This window comes from Pinus tabuliformis, chromosome 6 (assembly GCF_031772625.1).
Source record: "Pinus tabuliformis cultivar Carrire ecotype Pingquan chromosome 6, CPIR1, whole genome shotgun sequence".
Classification (NCBI taxonomy): Eukaryota; Viridiplantae; Streptophyta; class Pinopsida; order Pinales; family Pinaceae; genus Pinus; species Pinus tabuliformis.
In genome coordinates, this window is record NC_142292.1 from 1,599,572,291 (window position 1) to 1,599,596,170 (window position 23,880).

At 41.8% G+C, this 23,880-nt stretch overlaps 1 protein-coding gene across 2 annotated transcripts in view; it reads right to left on the reverse strand.

Annotated features, from left to right (window-relative positions):
• Positions 1–23,880, reverse strand: part of LOC149264964 (vacuolar protein sorting-associated protein 9A-like) — a 242,215-nt gene that overhangs the window by 178,124 nt on the left and 40,211 nt on the right. The window contains exon 2 of one of the 2 annotated variants that reach the window (XM_089429042.1): positions 5,537–5,684. The exons of the other annotated variant lie outside the window; for it this stretch is intronic. Within the exon in view, the coding sequence (XP_089285168.1) occupies positions 5,537–5,684 (148 nt within the window). The remainder of the gene's footprint in view (positions 1–5,536; positions 5,685–23,880) is intronic. 2 annotated transcript variants of the gene reach the window in all.

Sequence of the window (23,880 nt, forward strand, 5' to 3'; positions counted from 1 at the left end):
ATATATATATATATATATATTTTATGGCCAATGCTTTGACGGTAGAATGGAGAACCTCCAAATACTTGTGTGGCTAAAAGCTTCAATCGAACGGCAATGACATTGATCAAGAATTGATAGCCAAAGGCCAGAAACAAAGAACGAGGCTTTGTGCGGCAATTGAGCAGCTATAGGGTCGAATAGCTATGATAACAATGTAACGAATAGGGTTTGTATACGCAACGGAATATTCAAAATATCTGTAATATGGCAATATCTATTATAGGACAAGTAATATATATATATATATATATATATATATATATATATATATATATATAGATATATAGATATATATATTGAATGTACAGAAGATATGAGATATGATATGGTTACAAACAAGGGCCCGCTTATATACCTAGGCAAGTGCCCCTTCATGAACGGTAATGTCCTTTAAGACATGCCTCGTTAGTAACTAATTATTATTATGATTATTATTATTTAAATTATTTTATATTATTTTTGTATATTATATTCATAACAGAGATCAAAGGCATATACATCAAAGAATTTTAGTTTCCACATTAAGCATAGATGTTAGCAAAGCTTTCCTATGTTGGGCAACAAAGCAATGTATCCATAGTGTTAAGAAATCTAGGGCATCTAGATTAGGTGATTTCTCTTACTTTGATAATTGTTTGTGATGCATTTTTACTTTATTAACTTATTCTTTCCTTTATTATTATTAGTGTTCTCTATCACCAAATAGTTATCAAATCATAAAGAACAGTGAGACAATAGGACACAATATGCAGGCAATCAGCGAGGCCAAAACCTCTCCAACTGAGAGGAAACCCCATCAAAATTCTCCTCTTCTTATAGAACTTCAATTGACAAATTCCAAGACCGATAACCCTTGACCAAGACCCTCCAAAACCAAGTCAATTTTTTCCTTCTTGAACGGTTGCCAGCAACAAACTTCGACCTTTCAGCAACTTCTCCAACAACTTCGACCTTGAGGCAACTTTAGCAGCTTCACAACTTCGACCTAGAAGCAACTTCACAACTTTGACCTTGCAGCTTCACAGCTTCGATCTTGTAGCTTCACAGCTTCAATGCAGCTTCAAAGCTTCGATGCAGCTTCAAAATTTCGTCTTGCCTAGTAATTGTAGAAACCCTAACAAAAGAGAGAGAGAGAGGCCCAAAACTTCGAACTTGTTCTTCTTCTCCTTCTTCGTCCTTTTCCAGCTTCTATCTTGTGGAGATCGAACTTCCTTGAGTAAGTGTCCAAATGAGGTTGAATTCTTTCTTATTTATAGGCCTGTGAGGGGTATGAATTGTTGTCTTGAGGCCGACTTGTCCCTTCATGTAGGCCGACTTTATCTTTGTGCCATGACGACCTCTTGGAGGGTCCTTTGACTCTATTTTGACTCAATAATTTTTTCTTTACGATATGTAACATACCCAAATAGGTCTTTAATACATGAAGCAGCTTCACAACTTCGACCTAGAAGCAGCTTCATAACTTCAACCTTGCAGCTTCACAGCTTCGATCTTGCAGCTTCACAGCTTCGATGTAGCTTTAGAATTTCGTCTTTCCAAGTAACTGTAGAAACCCTAACAAAAGAGAGAGAGAGAGGCCCAAAACTTCGAACTTGTTCTTCTTCTCCTTCTTCGTCCTTTTCCAGGTTCTATCTTGTGGAGATCGAACTTCCTTGTGTAAGTGTCCAAATGAGGTTGAATTCTTTCTTATTTATAGGCTTGTGAGGGGTATGAATTGTTGTCTTGAGGTCGACTTGTCCCTTCATGTAGACCGACTTGATCTTTGTGCCATGACAAAGTCTCGGAGGGTCTTTTGACTCTATAATTTTTTCTTTACAATATGTAACATTCCCAAATGGGTCTTCAATACATGACAATGACTCAATTGACTTTATGACAAACCTAGAAGCACTCAATGGGTTTTGACCTAAAAAGAAATTTCCCTCGAGCATGAAACCCATGCCTCAAGAACACAAATAATAAATTTATTTGTCTCTTTTCATTAAATACATAAAATCACAATTACATATGTCATTATGAAGACCAAACCTAGTTACATGACACTCCCTCTTAACTAGGGAGGTATTCATAATCCATACAAGGTACTTGGACATTCTCAATCTGAATAATTCTCATAAGAGGAGTCGGATTGTTAACCCATCTGTATACCATCATATTATCCAGCATTGTCACATAGCTAGGCCTTGACTATCAGTGATCTCTCTCCACAAGATCATAGCAAAATGTTGGTCAGACCAATGATTTATAGACACCCTAATCATTGTCTCTCTCGAAACATACTCCACCTGGGTTCTCTCAAAGTATGTTCCGCCATAACTATTCTTATCTTGGATTCCCAGTGTGTTATCACTCAGGTTGTTCCCCAGGAAAGCTCTAAGGGGGGAATGCAGCCGAGGTATCCACTAACCAATCTTTTAGCTGAGATTCTAGCCAATCTGCAACCAGAGAGGGCTCTCTCTTTGTAATTTAGCTTTGTTCTTGAAGTATTTTAGGCTAGTTATGATGCACAGGGTTTGGTTTTAAGTTTGTTGGTTGGTGATTTTCTCTCTGGACTGCACTGTAACTCTGAGACTGTTTAATACAAAGGTTGTTGAAGTTCACTGTTGCTGGACCGTCTGAATGTGGATTTGATGTTCTGGGACCTGCTACAGAATTCCTGTGTCTTTCTATGGATCAATAAGTTGTTCTAAACTGCATTTTATGTCTTCTGTGTTTGCAAAATTCATATATGTTTCATAATCTTAGTAATAGAGAAAAAGAATAGCCCAGAATTTGTTTAAATACACTCTGTGTTCAATCTCTGTTGTTAATTATGTTTTCTTCAGAGTTAGCATAAACAGGAATTCTTCGCTGCTCTTGTTTCCACTAATTCTTTCACTTTGAATATTGCCTAGGAATTCTTCACTACTCCTTGATAATATTCATGCACTTTCCCTCTGCCAACATGATGAAAGATTCTTGACTGCCCTTCATCCATTGGCTTACATTCCACCAATTTCCAGATTTTAAAATTGTTCCAAGATCGATTATCTTGCTCTGTAGTATTGCCCTTTATCAAAGAAAACACTCTCAGCAATTCGTTCACATTGACCCCATTTCCCCAATGGTATAAACTGTTTTAGACTTGCATCCCAGCTCTATTTATACCAAGTCTAAAACAGTTTATACCATTGGGCAAATGGGGTCAATGTGGACGAACTGCTGAGAGTGTTTTCTTTGATAAAGGGCAATACTACAGAGCAAGATAATCGATCTTGGAACAATTTTAAAATCTGGAAATTGGTGGAATGTAAGCCAATGGATGAAGGGCAGTCAAGAATCCTTCATCATGTTGGCAGAGGGAAAGTGCATGAATATTATCAAGGAGCAATGAAGAATTCCTAGGCAGGCAATATTCAAAGTGAGAATTAGTGGAAGCAGGAGCATCTAAGAATTCCTGTTTATGCTAACTCTGAAGAAAACATAATTAACAACAGAGATTGAACACAGAGTGTATTTAAACAAATTTTGGGCTATTCTTTGTCTCTATTACTAAGATTATGAAACATATATGAATTTTGCAAACACCGAAGACATAAAACGCAGTTTAGAACAACTTATTGATCCATAGAAAGAGACAGGAATTCTGTAGCAGGTCCCAGAACATCAAATCCACATTCAGACGGTCCAGCAGCAGTGAACTTCAACAGCCTTTGTATTAAACAGTCTCAGAGTTACAGCGCAGTCCAAAGAGAAAATCACCAACCAACAAACTTAAAACCAAACCCTGTGCATCATAACTAGCCTAAAATACTTCAAGAACAAAGCTAAATTACAAAGAAAGAGCCCTCTCTGGTTGCAGATTGGTTAGAATCTGCAGCTAAAAGATTGGTTAGTGGTTACCTCGGCCGTATTCCCCCCTTAGAGCTTTCCTGGGGAACAACCTGAGTGATAACACAGTGCTCAAATAATATCGATCCTCTACGACTACTCTTATCTTGGATGCCCCACCACATCCTCAAAGAGTATCGGATGCCAGATGCTTACCCAATCCTGCATTTTATCTTCCCATGTGAAGACAAGAATGATGTGTCCATCTCTCCTCATGGCCTTCACTAAGACTTACTGCTGTCAGCCCTGGTCTAGTGCATGACACATGAAGTAGAGAACCATATTTGTCATTGCCTCTTATCCAAGGATGACGAACCCATTCCATAAAAGGAATGTAACCAAGATCCCTCTAAATCAAGAGTGTACCCAAGCTAGAATTCGGCCCTTGAGTATCCTTCTTTGTGTTGCCCTTCCTTGATGTAGTCACCATAACTCTGATACCATGTTAAGAAATATAGCGCAGCTAGATTAGGTGATTTCTCTTACTTTGATAACTGCTTGTGATGTATTTTTACTATACTTGATTAACTTCTTCTTTCCTTTAGTATTATTAGTGTTCTTTATCATCAAACAACTACCAAATCTTAAAGAATAGTGAGACAATAAGACACAAGATGTAGGCGAACATCCAAGGCCAAAATCTCTCCAACTGAGAGGAAAAGCCATCAAAATTTATCTCTTCTTATAGAACTTCAATTGACTAATTCCAAAACCTATAACCCTTGACCAAGGGCCCTCCAAGACCAAGTCAAATTTTTCCTTCTTGAACGGCTTCTAGCAACAAACTTCGACCTTTCAGCGACTTCTCCAACAACTTCGACCCCAACAACAATTTCTGCAACTTCAACCTTGATGCAGCTTCAACCTAGCAACTTCACAGTTTCGACCTAGAAGCAATTTCATAGCTTCGACCTTGCAGCTTCACAACTTAGATGCTGCTTCAGAATTTTTTCTTGCCCAGTAATTGTAGAAACCCTAACAAAAGAGAGAGGGAGAGGCCCAAAACTTCGAACTTGTTCTTCTTCTCCTTCTTCGTCCTTTTCTAGCATCTATCTTGTGGAGATCGAACTTCCTTGAGTGAGTGTCCAAATGAGGTCGAATTCCTTCTTATTTATAGGCTTGTGAGGGGTATGAATTGTTGTACTGAGACTGACTTGTCCCTTCATGTAGGCCAACTTGATCTTTGTTCCATGACAAGGTCTTGGAGGGTCTTTTGACTCTATTTTGGCTCAATAAATTTTTCTTTACAACATGTAACATGCCCAAATGGGTCTTCAATACATGACAATGACTCAATTGACTTTATGACAAACCTAGAACCACTCAATGGGTGCTTGACCTAAAAATAAATCGCCCTTGAGCATGAAACCCCTGCCTCAACAACGCAAATAATAAATCTATTTCTGTTTTCATTAAATACATAAAATCACAATTACATGCCATTATGAAGACCGAACCTAGTTACATATTTCAACACACAGGCTATTTTCATTCTGCTTTCAATTATATTGTATGTTCCCAAGGCATTCTAAATCCCTCAAACGATTGTAGGCTTCTATCACCTGATAGCCTAATAACATGAAAGCAACATAATGGTAAATGCAGGTAAAAATTTATGCATTACCTCTCCAGCACTATCAAGTTCGTCTTCTGTTGCACCAGCCCATAGAGGATGAGCCCTGAAAGCTTCCTCCATGGTGATGAGGAACTCTTGTACACTCCTACTGTCTCTTTCTGGATTAGGGGCATTGCTTGAGAACGATACAATAAAGCTGCCATTCAAAGCAGTTAACTTCATGAAAACTGTCATATTAATTTTCAATTAGCCATTACATCGGACATAAAATCTTAACTGTTGCAATTCTGGGATCAAAGCATATTGAAGCAGAACATATTATAAGTGCAATCTTTATTCCATGTACCAAAGACCATACTTGACAAAAGAACATAATTTTTTTTTCAAAGAAAGCCTGGATGTGCTTTGCTAAAATCCAATTCCAACCCCAAAGAAAATGATTTTAAAACAAAGAAGGGGTGGTTACTGTCATAATAGCAATGGATGGAAATTTTAAAGAGCAGGAATGAAAATTAGTAAAATCAGTTCATTAGAAACTTTGCAAAAAAAAAATCGAATAGAAAACAGCATAGGATATATCTTAAACATGTATAAATTTTATCTTCTGGAAAATGCATCTTATATTTCATTACCAACGATAAAGAATACATCAAAGAATATACATGATGGAGCCAAAGTTTGAGCATATAGATTGCCCCTCTCTACAAAAGCAGGGAGGGCCAGCATATGAGCATCCAAACACAAGAGAATCTACGTCTTTCCTGGAAATCCCAATCCTGACTGAGATCTCAACAGCCAACTCTCCTCCAAAAGTTATAACTTCACCCAATCTCCCCTTTTTCTTTTTATTTCTCTTTTCTTGGTGACAAAATGTTTCCTGGAACTATTAATGTACACCGTACATGTACATAGACAATTTATACATAAATATGGGACATCGTCACGACCACCACAAGCACAAGCAAAGTTAAAAATTGGGTTAGTTACACACCAAAACCACCCACAATACCAGCACCAGCCATTTTGACATGCAACATAAATACAGAAAGTCCATCGAGTGACCAATTAGATTCTTTACCAAACAACCCAAGGCCCAGAAAGAAACAAAAACCAATTATCATCGAGCACCAACAAGAGGGGTTCCAGAACTAGCATATCAATCAACAGCAGTAGGCTCAAAGTCTCTGATAATCAGTTCCCAGACATCATTGTTGGTCTTTGTATGCTTCTTGGCCTAAAATCTGGCAAGCATGAGCATTGGAAACTCATCATTGTGCTGAGAAAGCTGCAGCAACAAATTGCATCAGTTTTCCCTCCTCTCTCTCTCACTATTTTTCCATCTCAATGCCAAGGCTGACCCTCCAATCTCTGAGACTACGAAGATTGGACTGAATGCATTAGAAAGGCTCCAGATGGATCTCTACTCATAGTGCACAGAGTACCTCCCTAGAAATTGACACACTGTCATAAGTGGGTCAAATCCAATACCACATTGTATACCTGGTACCCATCCACATACATGGCTAACCCTAAGAGAATTTTCTCCTACAGTGCAGCTTGCCAGCCAGCAGCCCTGCAATGATTCACAGAGAGCCAGCCTCAGATGCCTCTCATCCATTTTCCAGGCAGTACCTCTAGCCTACGTTTCTGATGACGATGGGTAATCTATTGTGAAGTACTTTAAGCATTTTTGCATTGAAGTGCTTTCATTTAATGTTTAAGACATTCTAGTATTGGATCACAGGTTGAAATTGGATTATAGACAACTATTGGCTGCGTCTTGTTCCCTTACTTCACCTTGGTGGTTATCATGTGTCCCTAGTCTAGTGTAACCTTGCTTAGGGTCTTTCTTTCATTGTTTAGGAGGGGCACAAATGGGAGGCTTTGATGATGGTAGTACTCCACGTTATTCATACTTAACGCTGGTCATCATTCCGTAATGTTTGCATCACATCTTTTGATTGGTTAATATCAATCACTCATATCGGTTCCCTATGGCCTTGTCCTATGAGAAGAAAGGGTCGATTATACCAGAAGTTGATGCAGCTATAACCAAAGAGAAAACATGAGCCAAATGTCAAAATTCAAAAGAATAGTAAGGAATGTAAAGCAAGCAAAAGCCAATTGTAGCTTGACCTCTACCCCCTCCTATATAGCCACTAGTCCCCAAGAGTATCCATGCATCCCCAAGACTATCCATGCATATTACACCTATCAAAGTAAAAGGAACTCTCAGTAAACATCCTGACTCCGATGAAGCAATCAACTGCCCATCACTAAAGGCAGATCATATCATCATTATTACGGGATAAATTAGTTAAGCTTGTTCACCAAGCCATATCAAAGCAAGAAATAAAAGGCAAGATTGGGGGACAAAAAGGATGAAGGTGAGGGAATGTAACTCAAGCAGCTAAGCACTCCCTCTGCAAAGGCACTTTGGGGCAATGGTTTGCATAACCTAGTATAAGACTATGGCAACAATTCATGAAGTAAACCTCAAGCCATAATACCTATCGTTTGAAAGAGTCGGCCTAGGAACTATTCCTCCCCTTAGAGTTGGAAGCACCTAATAAGGTCATATGATAGCCTTCCCATACCTAAGTAAGGTAACTTGTGCATAGTGACACAGTCATAAGCTAGTAGGACAATTGAAGATAATACTTGTGTGTGCTACTTTGATTTACATTGAATATGGTCCATCTTGATGCTTTTATGGTTATTGTACCCATGATGTTGATCTCACTCAATTCCTTGAGTATGTGTTAGGTGATGCTTATAGGTGCAGCAACTAGAAATTCACCTTGGGGACACTTGATGGAGGATGTGGAGCCCATTTGAGGAGCATCAGCCTTGATGAGGACTTAGCACTGTTGATGTGAGCCTCTTCCAGCACCAGGACCTTGGATGCTAATCTTTGATGTTGTGATGTTGACTTGGCAGATCTGAGATAACTAGATGCCCCTAGGCTGGCATTCTACCTTCTTGATTGGTGTTGCACTTCTTTTGATGGTGGTCAATGCTGTTGGTCACTTGGGACCCCTTTGGAGGGGTAGATGCACCTTCTACTTTGATGAGGTCATGCCCTAGCTTGATGTCATCCTAGGCCTCGTTTGATGGTGTTGTGAGCCTTTTGGATGATGACTTGGGGTTGGGAGAGCTATGTTGGTGATTTGCCACCTCATTTGGATGGAGACCCATAACTTGTAGGATAATATACATCCCTTGAGATATTTCTTGCACCTTTTCATGGAAAGACATGCCTTTTACCCTTGGAGAGCAATAGACTCACATGTGTGGGCTAATTGAGGCTTATTTTCATGGTATTTCATTGATTTGGCTATCTTTGGGGTTGGCTTGATTACATATCCACCTTCTAGCATGGATTTTATAATTTCTATGGCTTTTTAGTCTAAATTAAGGGAAATCGACTTTGTTATCCTCGTATAAGTAGGCGAGTTGATTTACTCATTTGATCATTGTCATAATTGGAATATTACATTTCTTCATCGGTGATCATTTTCTCTAGTGCACAATGCAGGCCTAGATGAATGACTTTCATGAGTGGATGATGTGATGTGAAGTGATCTCTTTTCATTGATGTTTATGGTGGATCTTGGATGTTTCCTAGTGTAGTAAGTTAGCTTATTTGTTTTAATATTATGAACATAAATATGTATAAATAAATATAAATAATAATGATAATAATAATTAATAATTATGAAAGGGCATGACTCGTTATGAAGGGGCATTCTATTGAAATTCTATGACAAGTATAGGAAAATACAATTTTCTGCCAAATAATTATTTCCTATGGGAAAAGATAGCTCGGATTATCCACAGTATTATATACATCTTGTCGATGTTTCGAATCCCAAAGGGGATCCATCTTCTGGACAGAAAATGAGTGATTGAAAGAAGAGTTAAACGACCAAAGAGAAGATGAATAAATAATGAGTGAACAAATTATTTCCTAATGATTTTTCACACAGTATTTTATGCCACAGCTATTATTGAATAATTACACTCAGAAAATCTCAACAGTAAATGCAACAGAAACAGTAAAGGTTATAGAAAGACAGACATGCACAATAGAGAATAATTTTGCCTGGGAAACCCAACCTTGGGAGAAAACCCAGCAACTTTTCTTACGAGAAATTATTCTTCAGCAAGTTTTACAAATCAGCAATTTGTCTAGAAATTTGTGCCAATAATTCAAGTCAAATATCAGTCAAAGCTGGTCAAAACATCTACTAGTCAATCCTGGTCAAACCAACCAAAACATTATAGATTCAATGATGTTCAACTTGGCCTAGTCAAATTGGCATGTGGTCAAACTTCATTTTTGCAATCAACTGTGGTCAACTTTGTCAACTGGAACCCTGCAATCTGTTATCAATAGTCCACACATGCAGTCTTCCTGCAATCAATTACAGTTTGGTCAACTCTGGTCAACTCAGTCAAACAGAGATCAAACGTGTTGGTCAAAACTGTCCAAAAACTCAGTCAAAGCTTTTTCACACGCATGGCCAACAGAGAGATAGAAATGAGGAAGATGTTCTCCAAAACCAATTTCTCCTTTTACTCGGACTTGCTCTTCTTTGGTGTTCGAATGAGACATCACATCAGCTTATTTATACATGTCAAAGGGGGTGACAACCTAAGGGACACATCTCTTCATTGGTTAGTCGAACTTGTCTTCTTCCTGGGCCAACTTGTAGACATGCAAGAATACCTCCCGATGCTACACAAAAATCAACACTCCCTCTTAGCAAGGGAGGTATTCTCCTTAGCTGAAAACAGATTTCTCCTTAGCTAAAATTTCTCCTCCACTAGAAAAGTTCATGAGCTTGCTATGTTGATGTAGTGTCTCCTCACATGCATGTCTATAGATATAGATCACTCCATCCCAGAGCAGGCAATGTGAGTATCCTAGGCCATTTACCCCTAGCCAAATTAGCATGGCTCCATGGGTAAATGTATCAATCTCCCCTACTTAAATTAGCATGACCCAACCAAATCAACATGGCTTCTTAGGTGAATGTATCATTCTTCTCTATTCAAATCAGCATGACCCTGTGGATGCTAAATCAGCATGTCTCCAATGGAAGAATGTGTGCCCTGGGCCATTCACCCCTGGCCAAATCAACATGGCTCCATGGGTGAATATATCAATCCATCGCTAGTCAAATTAGCATGACCTTGTGGGAGAATGTTTGCCCAATCTCACAAAAACATCAACACAATTTCTACGAGGGAGACATTCTGCATCACGCCAAGCTTGTCTCTGAAGTATATAAACTTCGCTCTAGACAAAGGTTTGGTGAGAATGTCCACAATTTGCTCGTATGTCGATATGTATTGGAGTGTCATTGCTCCTTTCTACATCATATCTCGGTTGAAATGATATCTAACCTCAATGTCCTTCGACCTATCATGAAATACTGGATTCTTTGAAAGCTTAAAACAGCTTTGATTATCACAATGTATCAAGGTCGTCTCCAGCGCCTAATCAAATAACCCTGCAAGTAGCTTCTGAAGCCGCACTGCTTCCTGAATTGTGGCACTGGCTGTAATATACTCAGCCTCTATTGTACTAAGTGCGACAAAAGTCTGCATCCTGCTAAACCAGGATATCATAATTGATCCTAAGCTGAAGCAACACCCCAAGGTGCTCTTTTTGTCCTCTACACTCTCGACCCAATCTGAATCAATATATCCCTGCAACCTCACTTCACCACCTAAGACATATCTCAAACCATATCCAAATGTACCACGTAGGTACCTCAACACATGCTTCGCTACAACCCAATGTATCTACCTCAGCTCAACCATATACTAGCTCAGGGTGTTCACTACAAAGAAAATATTTGGCCTGGTGTTAACTAAGTACATCAAGGATCCAATCAACTACATGTACATCATGGGATCCACCAAATCTGAATCTAAAGTGAAATCACTCAGCTTCTTCGGATTCATCACCATAGGTGTAGCCATGGACTTGCAGTCCATCATACCGAATCTCCTCAAGCTCTGCACCATGTACTTCCCCTGTCGGAGGAAGACCTCATCTAGTCTCTGCCACACCTCCAATCCCAAGAAATAATGCATCAGACCAAGGTCCTGTTGATTTGGGGTAGCATCGGATATGCTCTAGCCATGAAAATTGGTGGAGAGACTAAAGCACATAAGATCACCAAGACCTAGAAATGGTTTGGGCAAATTCTAACCAGTTTGGGAGATATTAAAATAATTAATATTTTTAATGGAGTTCCTAAGTCTAAACTTAGGAAAAATAAAATATTAATGGGTATTAATATAAAACAAGGTTAGAAAGATTCCAAAAGTCATGGATCAGGCCAAATATAATCTTAGCCATTGGTCAGAGATTTAATCTCGATCGTTGAAGGACATACAAGAAAAGTATAAGAAGAGGCTTGAGGGTCAGTTAAAGAACACACTAAGGGAGATCAGTCAGTTCGATTTCTGGAGCGGGGTTAGCTGAGAAATTCAAACTAGTGTTCTAGAGAACAGCAAGAGGCAGTAGGTACAGAACAGAGAGTCGTGAACAGCACCAGCAGACCAGCGTAGAGGTTGGAAAGGCAGACGCAAAGGCAGCAGATTGCGCAGTCACTGGAGGGCCTGAGTCGGTGACGCAAAGAGGCCTAGTGCTGACGCAAAGATGCAGGAGTTGACGCAGGGGGTCTAGGAGCTGCGCAGAGTCCAGCAAGCCTGACGCTGAGACTAGGAGAAGTGCTAGAGAGTTTTTTCTCTGTTGGGTAAGACAGTTTGGCACCCAGTTGTACTGAAGAATTGCTAAATAATAAAATCCTCCTCTGTTGAACCGGTTTTCCCACATTGGGTTTTTCCGAGGACAATTGTCCAAAAATATCTGTGTTGATGTGTTGATTCTTGTGGATGTGATTATTTCTATATTATGGTGTGATATCTACAGTAGAATTTATTTTAATGTTTACTGAAGGGTTTTCGTAAATAACTTATTGAGAAATAAGTAGGAAAAATAAACCAGTTGTTGCAGTGATAGAATTTTCACATGGTATCAGAGCAAGTAATCAGAGACAGGAAGGGAAAATCAATTATGGGTCGAGACCATGATGCAGAGGCATCTACGTCAAGAGACTCACACAGATTTTCAAAAAATTGCACAAAAGACAGTAATTTCAATTTCTCTATGTTGGCTTCCAGGCTAGAAGAAGAAGTGGCTTGTGTGACTAGCTTTGCATCATCAGAGATATGGTATATAGACAGTGGAGCCTCTTGGCATATGACAGGAATCCGGGAATGTTTCTCAGATTATCAAGAGGAGAGGATGAACTTTTAGACCACCATGGGGAACAAGGCAAAGTGTACACCAATAGGGAGGGGTACCATAGTTTTTCAAACAGAAACAGGAGAGTAGTTCCATGCTACCAATGTGCTACATGTACAATGATTGGGGATGAACTTACTTTCCATGTCGCAACTTCAAGGCAAAGGCTATGATGTTTTCTTCATCAAGGAGAAAGTATACGTCAAACACCTGAGCTGGAAAAAGAAAGTGCAGATCGGGATCAAAAGTAACAGGTTGTACAGACTACAACTAGAATCACCAATGGCACTAATAGGCAATCATGGAGACAAGGATTTGAACGAACTATGGCACAGAAGAATGGGACATTTGCACCATGGGGCTTTGAGTATTCTCAATAACATTGTAACAGGAGTTTCAGATCTTAGTACAAAACGAGATGATGTATGCAAAGGATGTGCTCTGGGAAAGTATGCTAAAGCAACATTTCCTAGAAGTAAAACAGGGCCAAGAATGTACTAGGATTGATACACTCAGATATCTGCGGACCTATGTCCACTAAAGCTCTTAGTGGTGCCGAGTACTTCCTCACCTTCATTGATGACCACTCAAGGAAAACTTGAATTTATTTTCTAAAAACCAAGGATGAGGTTTTTTGTCGATTCAAAGAGTTCAAGGCTCTGGTGGAGAATCTGACTGGGAAGAAAATAAATGTTTTGCACTCAGATAATGGTGGAGAGTATGTCGATAAGGACTTCAATAATTTTTGCGCTAAGGAAGGCATCAGAAGAGAGTGGACAACTCCTTATAATCCGAATCAGAATGGAGTAGCGGAAAGGAAGAACAGGACTATCGTAGAAGCAGCTAGGGCCATGATGTATGATCAGGATATGCCAAAATCCCTGTGAGCAGAAACATGCAACATGGCAATATATGTTCAAAATAGAACTCCTCATCGGGCATTGGGCAAGATTACTCCAAAGAAAGTCTTCACAGGGAAGACACCTAAAGTTAGTCATTTCAGGATATTTGGGAGCTTAGCATATTGCCGCATACCCGAGGAAAAGAGGAAGAAGTTGGATCAAACTGCAGAGAAAGGATATCTAGTGGGATATAGCGAGAACGCCAAGGCATACAGAATCTATCTTCCAGGGAGCAGGAAGGTAGTAGTTCAACGAGATGTGAAGTTCACGGAGGACAGGGCTTTCAAAAAATCTCGAGAAATGCCTTCCGAGGAGCAGCCAAGAGAGGAATCGTTGGTCAAACCTCTTCAACCAACGAAAGTAAAGAATTCTTCCTTTGATCAGGAAGAATCACAGGAGGAGGAGGAGCTAACAGAAGCACCTGCTGGTAGAGGAAGAATGAACAGGGAACTTCATTAGATTCTGCGAGATGCGGAGGATTGCATCGGTGCACCAAAGAACAATAAGAGGGAGCGAAAACAACCAGATAGATATCAGGCATTAGTAGCTCAGAATGGGGAGCCTACAAGTTTTTAGGAGGCTGCTCAACATCAGGTTTGGTTGGATGCAATGGTAGAGGAGTACAACTCCATAATGGTGAACGATGTCTAGGAGGTAGTGCCAAGGACTCAAGACAAATCAGTGGTAGGTTCGAGATGGATCTACAAGATTAAATATGTTGCAAACAGCAGTGTGGAAAAATACAAAGCCAGGTTTGTGGCTCAGGGGTATGCTCAGAAGGAAGGAATTGACTACGAAGAGACCTTCGCCCCAGTAGCCAAGTATACATCTATTAGAACCATGATATCTCTTGCAGCACAGATGGGATGGGAGAATCATCATATGGATGTCAAAAAGACATTTCTGAATGGAGTGATAGAAGAAGAGGTATACATTGAACAACCGGAAGGCTTTTAGACACATGAGAAGAAGTCTCATGTATGTAGATTGAAGAAAGCCTTGTATGGGCTGAAACATGCACCTAGAGCATGGTATGGTCGAATCGATGGCTATTTGCAGAAGATGGGATTTGCCAAGTGTGACGCAGATCCAAATCTCTACTATCTGGTTGTAGAGAATGAGACTCTAATCCTAGTATTATATGTGGATTATCTCTTCCTGACAAGATCATCCAGGCTCATCGGGGACTACAAGAAGAATCTAGCCACAGAATTTGACATGAAGGATTTGGAACATATGCATTATTTCTTGGGGTTGGAAGTTTGGCAGCAAAAGGGGGAGATCTTCCTTGGACAAGGGAGATATGCTACAGAAATTTTGAAGAGATTCAGGATGGAGGATTGTAGACCCATGGCTACTCCAATGATCACCAACTAGAAGAAAATTGATGCATCAAAGGACAAGGATATTGATCCCACCTTATACAGGCAGCTCATAGGGTCCTAGATCTTTCTGGTCAATGCCAGGCCAGATATTTGTTATGTTGTCAACACCCTCAGTCAGTTCATGGTGGAGCCGAAAAGGGCGCACTGGGCAGCAGCCAAACATGTTCTCAGATATATACAGAGAACAATCAATTATGGACTCTTGTACACCAAGAGTAAGGATATCAGATTGAGTGGATTCACTGACGCTAATTGGGCTGGAAGTTCAGTAGATTGGATAAGTACCTCTAGGTATTGTTTCAACATTGGATCAAGAATGACCTCCTGGTGCAGTAGAAAACAGAAGTTCATAGCTCTAAGCTCAGTTGAGGCAGAATATATGGCTGCAAGCACAGCTTTGTGCGAGGCCATATGGCTTAGAAAACTGCTTGTGAACCTATTCAGAAGAAAGATGGAAGCAACCAGGATCATGTGTGATAATCAAAGTTGCATCAAACTCTCTGAGAATCCAGTGTTTCATGATCGGTCAAAGCATATTGATATCTGGTGTCACTTTGTCAGAAACTGTGTCCAACGAGGTGTTGTACAGTTAAGCTACACTCCTACAGGAAAACAGGTGGCAAACATCCTCACCAAGGCCCTTAGAAGAACAAAGTTTGATTATTTCAGGGAAAATATGGGGATGATAAAGAATCCATTTCAGTAGCAGAAATGGGGGTGATGTTGCAGTGCAATAGCAGTCAGCAGTAGCACGATGCAGCATGACGAGAAGTGATTGCAGCGCAGATACGGTGTTGGGAAGAAAGACCAACAGCAGCACAGATGCAGAGGGAGTTGCAGTGCAAATGCAGTGTTGGGAGAAAGGACTAGCAGCAGCACAGATGCAGAGGGAGTTGTCGTACGGATGCAGTAGTGGCAGAGGCAGAGCCATGGGCAGCAGTACAGGATGCAGCAGTGCAGAGGATGTTGAGCGGGGAGGCCTAGCATCAGCACAGGTACCGATGTCGTATAGTCAGAGTGATGCTCAGTATGGAGTATTACTAGAGCACAGTCCTCGCTAAGAGGGAGTGTTGATTTGGGGTAGCATCGAATGTGCTCTAGCCATGAAAATTGGTGGAGAGGCTAAAGCACATGATATCTCCAAGACTTAGAAATGGTTTGGGCATATTCTAACCAGTTTGGGAGATATTAAAATAATTAATATTTTTAATGGAGTTCCTAATTCCAAACTTGGGAAAAATAAAATATTAATGGCTATTAGTATAAAATTGGGTTAGAAGGTTCGAAAAGTCATGGATCAAGCCAAATCTAATCTTAGCCGTTGATCAGAGATTTAATCTCGATTCTTGAAGGACCAACAGGAAAAGTATAAGAAGAGGCTCGAGGGTCAGTTAGAGAACACACTGAGGGAGACCAGTCAGTTCGATTTCTGGAGCGGGGTTAGCTGAGAAATTCGAACTAGTGGCCTGGAGAGCAGCAAGAGGCAGTGGGTACAAAACAGAGAGTCGGGAAGAGCACCAGAAGACCAGCGCAGAGGTTGGAGAGGCAGACGCAGAGGCAGTAAACTACGCAGTCACTAGAGAGCCTACGTGGGTGACGCAAAGAGGCCCAGTGTTGAAATTTGGTACCGGAGGACAGGTGGTTCCCTTAGGCTTTGATCTTTGGCCTAGGGAAAAGTGTCCAAAAGAATTTAATTTTTCTCCTAAAGTGACTTTATAATTTTATAAAGTTAAATTTAATTTAAAAGTGACTTTAAGTGATAAAGTTACTAAGTCTAATTTTTAAAGTAACTTTTATAAAGTAAATGAAAAATTAGAAAGGAAAAGTGACTTTGGAAATAAATGACTAAGTGGGTCTTTATTAAAGTGGGGTGAATTAAAAAATAGAAAGTGAGATTTAAATGAGCATTTAATCTCAGCCATTGATCTAAATCTATTTCAGCCATTGGATTTAGAGATCACCCAAAAGTCACTTGGAGTTATATTAAAGGAGGAAAAGGTCATTCATTCTTTCATGAGCAGATTGGGAGAAGGAGAGCAAGAGAGATTTCTGAGCAGGGAGGAGAAGGAGACAGCAGCTTGGCACACATTCCAAGGCAGCAGTTGAGCAGATTTGTATAGCTGATTCAGCACATAGTGAAAAGCAGATTTTTGCACAAAAATCGAGGAGCAGTTTGCTGATTTTTCTGCACACAAAACGGAGGCCGTACAACATTTATTGTTGTCCTGTTTGCTGTAATTTCCAGATTGCTGTGAGGCACGGGAAAGGAGATAAGTTGTAAATTTGCTTGCTGGTTTTTTTGCTGAATAATTCTCACTGTAAAAAGGCAATTTTCAGAAATAAAGAAGAGCTCTCAAACTGGTTTTCCCCAAGAGTTGTAGGGGGTTTTTCCAGGGTCAAGTTGACCAAAAATATCAGTGTTTTAATGTGTTTTAATGGCTGTTTTTGATTGCTGATTTTTAATTCTGCAATTTCCAGCATTCTGAAAAATTTCCAGAATTTGTGTTTTCAGCAATATTTATTTTTTTCAGTCTGTTAAATGTATGGTTATGGGAATGGGCATTTAACTACATGGGAGAAATAAGGAGAAACTGAAAACCGGGGTGGGAAAACAGAAATTTCTACATGGTATCAGAGCTTGAGTGCTGAAGGGCAGTTTGGGACAGCAAAAGAAAAAATTACGGTTGCTGATTTTTCACTCAGAAAATTCCAGCAAGCTGATTTTTTCCTAAACAGCAGTTTTATCTTTACTACAGCAGTGTTATTTTTCAGTTTTAGGACAGCAGGATGTCTTTGAGATTGAGGGTGGAGGATAGGCTGGATGGGCATATAAATTACAGTGTTTGGAAGGAGAGAATGCAGAGTATCTTTGAGGAGGCAGAAGTCTGGGATATCATGGTGCATACCGCACAGAACCCTGTTGTTGTGCCCACTGATGTTACTCAGTTGGCTGAGTATAAAAAGAAGAACAATAAGGGTAAGAGGCTGATTCTAGACGGAATCAAAGACCATTGCATTCCTCATGTGAGAGGAAAGAACAATGCCCATGAAATGTGGACAGCATTGTCCAATCTCTACCAGAGTACCAATGAGAACCGGAAGATGGTCCTGAAGGAGAAGCTGAAAAACATTAAGATGGGGAATGATAGTGCAGCTGGATATCTCACAAAGATTACTAATGTGAGAGATGAGTTGGCAGCGATTGGAGAGGTCATTCCACCCACTGAGTTGGTGCGGATTGCAGTGAATGGCCTCCCCCGTTCATGGTTGAACTTTGCTGATGGGGTTTGTGCACGTGAGACCCTTCCCACATGGGAGAGGTTTTGGGATGATTGCATTCAGACAGAGATCAGGAAATGACAGCTTGGGGCAGCCAAGCCAGTTGAGCAGGATGAGGACGTAGCACTGGTGGCAGGAGGCAAGAAAGGCAAAAGGAAGAAGCAGGCTTCCACAAGCGGTGGTGGAGGCAAAGGCAAAGGTAAAGGTAAACAGGGGAACACACAGAAGGACTATTCCAAGGTGAAGTGTTGGAATTGTCAAAAGATGGGACACTATGCAGTTGTGTGTCCGGAGAAGTAGAAGAAGAAGGGGAAGAACCAGGACGTGGCAGCTTCAGCAGAGATTGAGGACTTTGCTGGTTGTTTTGACCGAGAGTTTGCGTTCACTACGTGTGAGTCCTCTTGTGCAGGATCACCTGCCACAGGTTCAGAGGGAGCATGCTTTTCCCTCGATTAGCGGAGCATCTACAGGTATCTGGTATGTGGACAGTGGGGCTTCACGTCACATGACAGGAGTCCGTGAATACTTCTCAGAGCTTTCAGAGAGTGGCACTGATATTGAGGTAGTACTCGGTGATGACAGAGTTGTTAGAGCAGTCGAGGTGGGGACAGTGACATTTCAGAGGGAGTCCAAACCTCCCTTGAAGGTGTCAGAGGTTCTTTATGTGCCAGGGATGAGGAAGAACCTCATATCCGTCTCAGCTTTGGAGGACAGAGGATATGAGGTACTGTTCGGGGAGGACAGGTGTTGATGTATCCCAGGGGCACTCTAGCTGATTCAGCTAGAGTGATAGGTGTACGCCATGCAAAGGTGTACAAGTTTGCATTCCAGCCCCTTTTGGCATTGAGCAGTAGTACCGACAGCAGAGCTAGCAGTTCTGAGCTGTGTGAGATTTGGCACCGTAGGATGGGACATATGTATCATGGAGCCTTGAGGACATTGCGGGAGATCAATACAAGTGTGCCAGATTTCAGTACTGATCACTTTGATACTTGCAGAGGTTGTGCGATGGGCAAGTTTGCCAAATCCCCTTTTCCCAGCAGTGACAGCAGAGCGACGGGGATACTTGATTTGATTCATTCCGATGTGAGCGGTCGAATGTCTCATGTTTCCTTGAGTGGATATGAGTACTATGTGTTATTCATTGATGATCACTCCAGGAGGACCTGGATTTATTTTTTGAAGACCAAGAGTGAGGTCTTCAAGCGGTTTCAGGAGTTCAGAGCTCTTGTGGAGACTCAGACAGGTCGAAAGATCAAGTCCTTGAGGTCGGACAATGGAGGAGAGTACACCCTTGGAGAGTTTGTTGACTATTGTGCGGAGGCAGGCATTAGGAGGGAGTTCACTGTTCCTTACAACCCCCAGCAGAACGGGGTTGCAGAGAGGAAGAACAGATCCATCATAGGGGCTGCCAAAGCCATGTTACATGATCAGGGGTTGCCATTGTTCTTGTGGGCAGAGGCCTGCAACACAGTTGTTTACTTGCAGAACAAGAGTCTGCATCGTGCCTTGGGGCACATGACTCCGGAGGAGGCTTTCTCTGGAAAGAAGCCTGATATTGGTCATCTTCATATCTTTGGATGCATAACATACTCCTATATACCCAAGGAGAAGAGGACCAAACTAGAGCCCACCGCAGAGAAGGGTATCTTTGTGGGCTACAGTGAGACCTCAAAGGCCTTTCGGATTTACATTACTGCTCCTCGGTTTTTGTGCAAACCACTCCTCGAAAATCGTGCCAAAATCTACTTTTTACTGTGTTGAACCAGCTGTACAAATCTGCTCAACTGCTGCCTTGGAATGTGTGCCAAGCTGCTGTCTCCTCCTCCCTGCTCAAAAATCTCTCTTGCTCTCTTGCTTTCCTTCTCCCAATCTTCTCATGAAAGAACGAATGACCTTTTCCTCCTTTTCCTCCTTTAATCTAACCCCAAGTGACTTTTGGGTGATCCAAGTGACTTTTGGGTGATCCCTAAATCCAATGGTTGAAATAGATTGAGATCTAAGGCTGAGATTAAATGCTCATTTAAATCTCACTTTTTATTTTTCAATTCACCCCAGTTTAATAAAGACCCACTTAGTCATTTATTTCCAAAGTCACTTTTCCTTTCTAATTTTTCATTGACTTTATAAAAGTCACTTTAAAATTAGACTTAGTAACTTTATCACTTAAAGTCACTTTTAAATTAAATTTAACTTTATAAAAAAATTACAAAGTCACTTTAGGAGAAAAATTTAATTCTTTTAGACACTTTTCCCTAGGCCAAAAATCAAAGCCTTAGGGAACCACTTGTCCTCTAGTACCAAATTTCAACACTCCCTCTTACCGAGGAAGGTGTTCCTCACCACACCCATCTTGTCTCTGAAGTAGACATGCTTGCCCCGTGGTAAGGCTTTGATAAGAATATCTGCAACCTGCTCATCAGTGGAAACATACTCAAGCTTCACAGCTCCCTTCTGAACATAGTCTCTGATGAAATGATATCTGATCCCGATATGCTTTGACCTGTCATGAAATACTGGATTCTCCGTGAATTTAATGCAACTCTGATTATCACAGTAAATCACTGAAGGTCTCAACGGCTGACCAAATAAGCCAAACAACATCTTGCGAAGCCAGATGGCCTCACAACTAGCTAGACTGGCTGCCATATACTCTGCTTCCGCTGAACTCAGTGCTACTGATTGCTGCTTCCGGCTGAACCATGACACTACTGTTGAACCCAACCAAAACAGCACCCTGAAGTGCTCTTCCTATTAGAAGCACACCCTGCCCAATCAGAATCAGTGTATCCTGCCAATCTCACTCCATCTCCCTGCCTGTAGTCCAGACCATAATCCACTGTCCCCTGCAAGTACCGCAAAATGTGTTTTGCAGCCACCCAGTGAACCTTCCTAGGCTCACACATAAACTAACTCATCGTGTTGACTGCAAAACAGATATCTGGTCCAGTGTTGACCAAATACATCAAGGAACCAATCAGCTGCATGTACAATGTGGGATCCACCAACTCAGAATCCGAAGCATGAAGCTTCTTCCAGTTGGTGATCATCGGTGTCGACATGGGTCTACAATCCTCCATGTGGAATCTGCTAAGGATGTCCACAATATACTTCCCCTGCCCCAGGAAGAAATGCCCCTCCTCCTGCCACACCTCCAAGCCCAAAAAGTAATGCATCAAGCCGATGTCCTTCATCTCAAACTCCGTCGCAAGATCTCTCTTGCAGTGCTCTATGAGTCTCTCTGCACCTGTAATGACCAAGTCATCCACATACAGCACCAGAATGAGAGGCTCCTCACCAATCACAATAAAGGTTCGGATCTGCCTCACTCTTTGTGAAACCCATCCCCTGCAAATATGTATCTATCATGGAGTACCAAGCTCTGGGAGCTTGCTTCAGGCCATAAAGGGCCTTCTTCAGTCTGCACACATGGGACTCCTTCCCATGCACCTCAAAGCCCTGTGGCTGCTCAATGTACACCTCCTCCTGCATGAATCCATTGAGAAATGCGGTCTTCACATCCATCTGGTGGATCTTCCAACCCATCTCTGCTGCTATCGATATAATGGAGCGGATCGAAGTATATCGAGCCACGGGAGCGAAGGTCTCTTCATAATCAACTCCCTCTACCTGGGAGAACCCTCTAGCCACAAACCTTGCTTTGAATTTCTCAATGCTGCCATCTGCAGCATGCTTTACCTTGTAAAGCCATCTGGAAGTAACCACGGATTTGCCCTCAGGCCTCGGCACCACCTCCCAAACATCATTCTTCATGATAGAAGAATACTCCTCCTGCATGGCCTCTCTCCAGACCTGCTGGCTAGCTGCCTCCTCATAGCTAGAAGGCTCAGAGTCAAGGATGCTGGTAACCATCGCCATATAGCTACAAAACCTCTCAGGTGGTCTACTCTCTCTGACCGGCCTCTTCGCTCAGCAACAGATGTGGCATCTCTCAAGGTGTCCTAAAGCCACTTGGGCTTTCTCTTCCCTGAGCATGCTTCTCCCATAGGAGAATGAAACTCCTCCTCATCATCATCATCAGGAGCCTGAACTCCTGACTGTCTGTCTGCTGTCCTCCTGCCTGCACCTGAACCTATAGAAGCTGAGGTACCGTGTGAACTGTCCATCAGTGGACTCCCTAGTGAACTGCTCTGTGAACTGTTCTGCATGCTGCCCGGAGCACCACCCCTCTGGCTCGGCGAGCCACTGCTCACTGACGGACCTGACATCCTCATAGATGTACCTCCGGATCCTCCTGATCCCTGCCCACCGGATCCCTGTGACTGACTCAACTGCTGCTGAGGGTCTAGCTGATCCAGATACTCTAACTCCCGTGACCTCCTAAAGGCCCTGTCCTCCTCGAACTTCACATCCCGTCTGACAACAACTCTCCTCTGTGCAGGAATGTAAATCCGAAAGGCATTTGAGGTCTCACTGTAGCCCACAAAGATACCCTTCTCTGCGGTGGGCTCTAATTTGGTCCTCTTCTCCTTGAGTATATAAGAGTATGCAATGCATCCAAAGATATGAAGATGACCAATATCAGGCTTCTTCCCAAAGAAAGCCTCCTCCGGAGTCATGTGCCCCAAGGCATGATGCGGACTCCTGTTCTGCAAGTAAACAACTGTGTTGCAGGCCTCTGCCCACAAGAACAATGGCAACCCCTGATCATGTAACATGGCTTTGGCAGCCCCTATGATGGATCTGTTCTTCCTCTCTGCAACCCCGTTCTGCTGGGGGTTGTAAGGAACAGTGAACTCCCTCCTAATGCCTGCCTCCGCACAATAGTCAACAAACTCTCCAAGGGTGTACTCTCCTCCATTGTCCGACCTCAGGGACTTGATCTTTCGACCTGCCTGTGTCTCCACAACAGCTCTGAACTCCTGAAACTGCTTGAAGACCTCACTCTTGGTCTTCAAAAAATAAATCCAAGTCCTCCTGGAGTGATCATCAATGAATAAAACATAGTACTCATATCCACTCAAGGAAACATGAGACATCCGACCGCTCACATCAAAATGAATCAAATCAAGTATCCCAGTCGCTCTGCTGTCACTGCTGGGAAAAGGGGATTTGGCAAACTTGCCCATCGCACAACCTCTGCAAGTATCAAAGTGATCAGTACTGAAATCTGGCACACTTGTATTGATCTCCCGCAATGTCCTCAAGGCTCCATGATACATATGTCCCATCCTACGGTGCCAAATCTCACACAGCTCAGAACTGCTAGCTCTGCTGTCGGTACTACTGCTCAATGCCAAAAGGGGCTGGAATGCAAACTTGTACACCTTTGCATGGCGTACACCTATCACTCTAGCTGAATCAGCTGGAGTGCCCCTGGGATACATCAACACCTGTCCTCCCCTGAACAGTACCTCATATCCTCTGTCCCCCAAAGCTGAGACGGATATGAGGTTCTTCCTCGTCCCTGGCACATAAAGGACATCTGACACTTTCAAGGGAGGTTTGGACTCCCTCTGAAATGTCAGTGTCCCCACC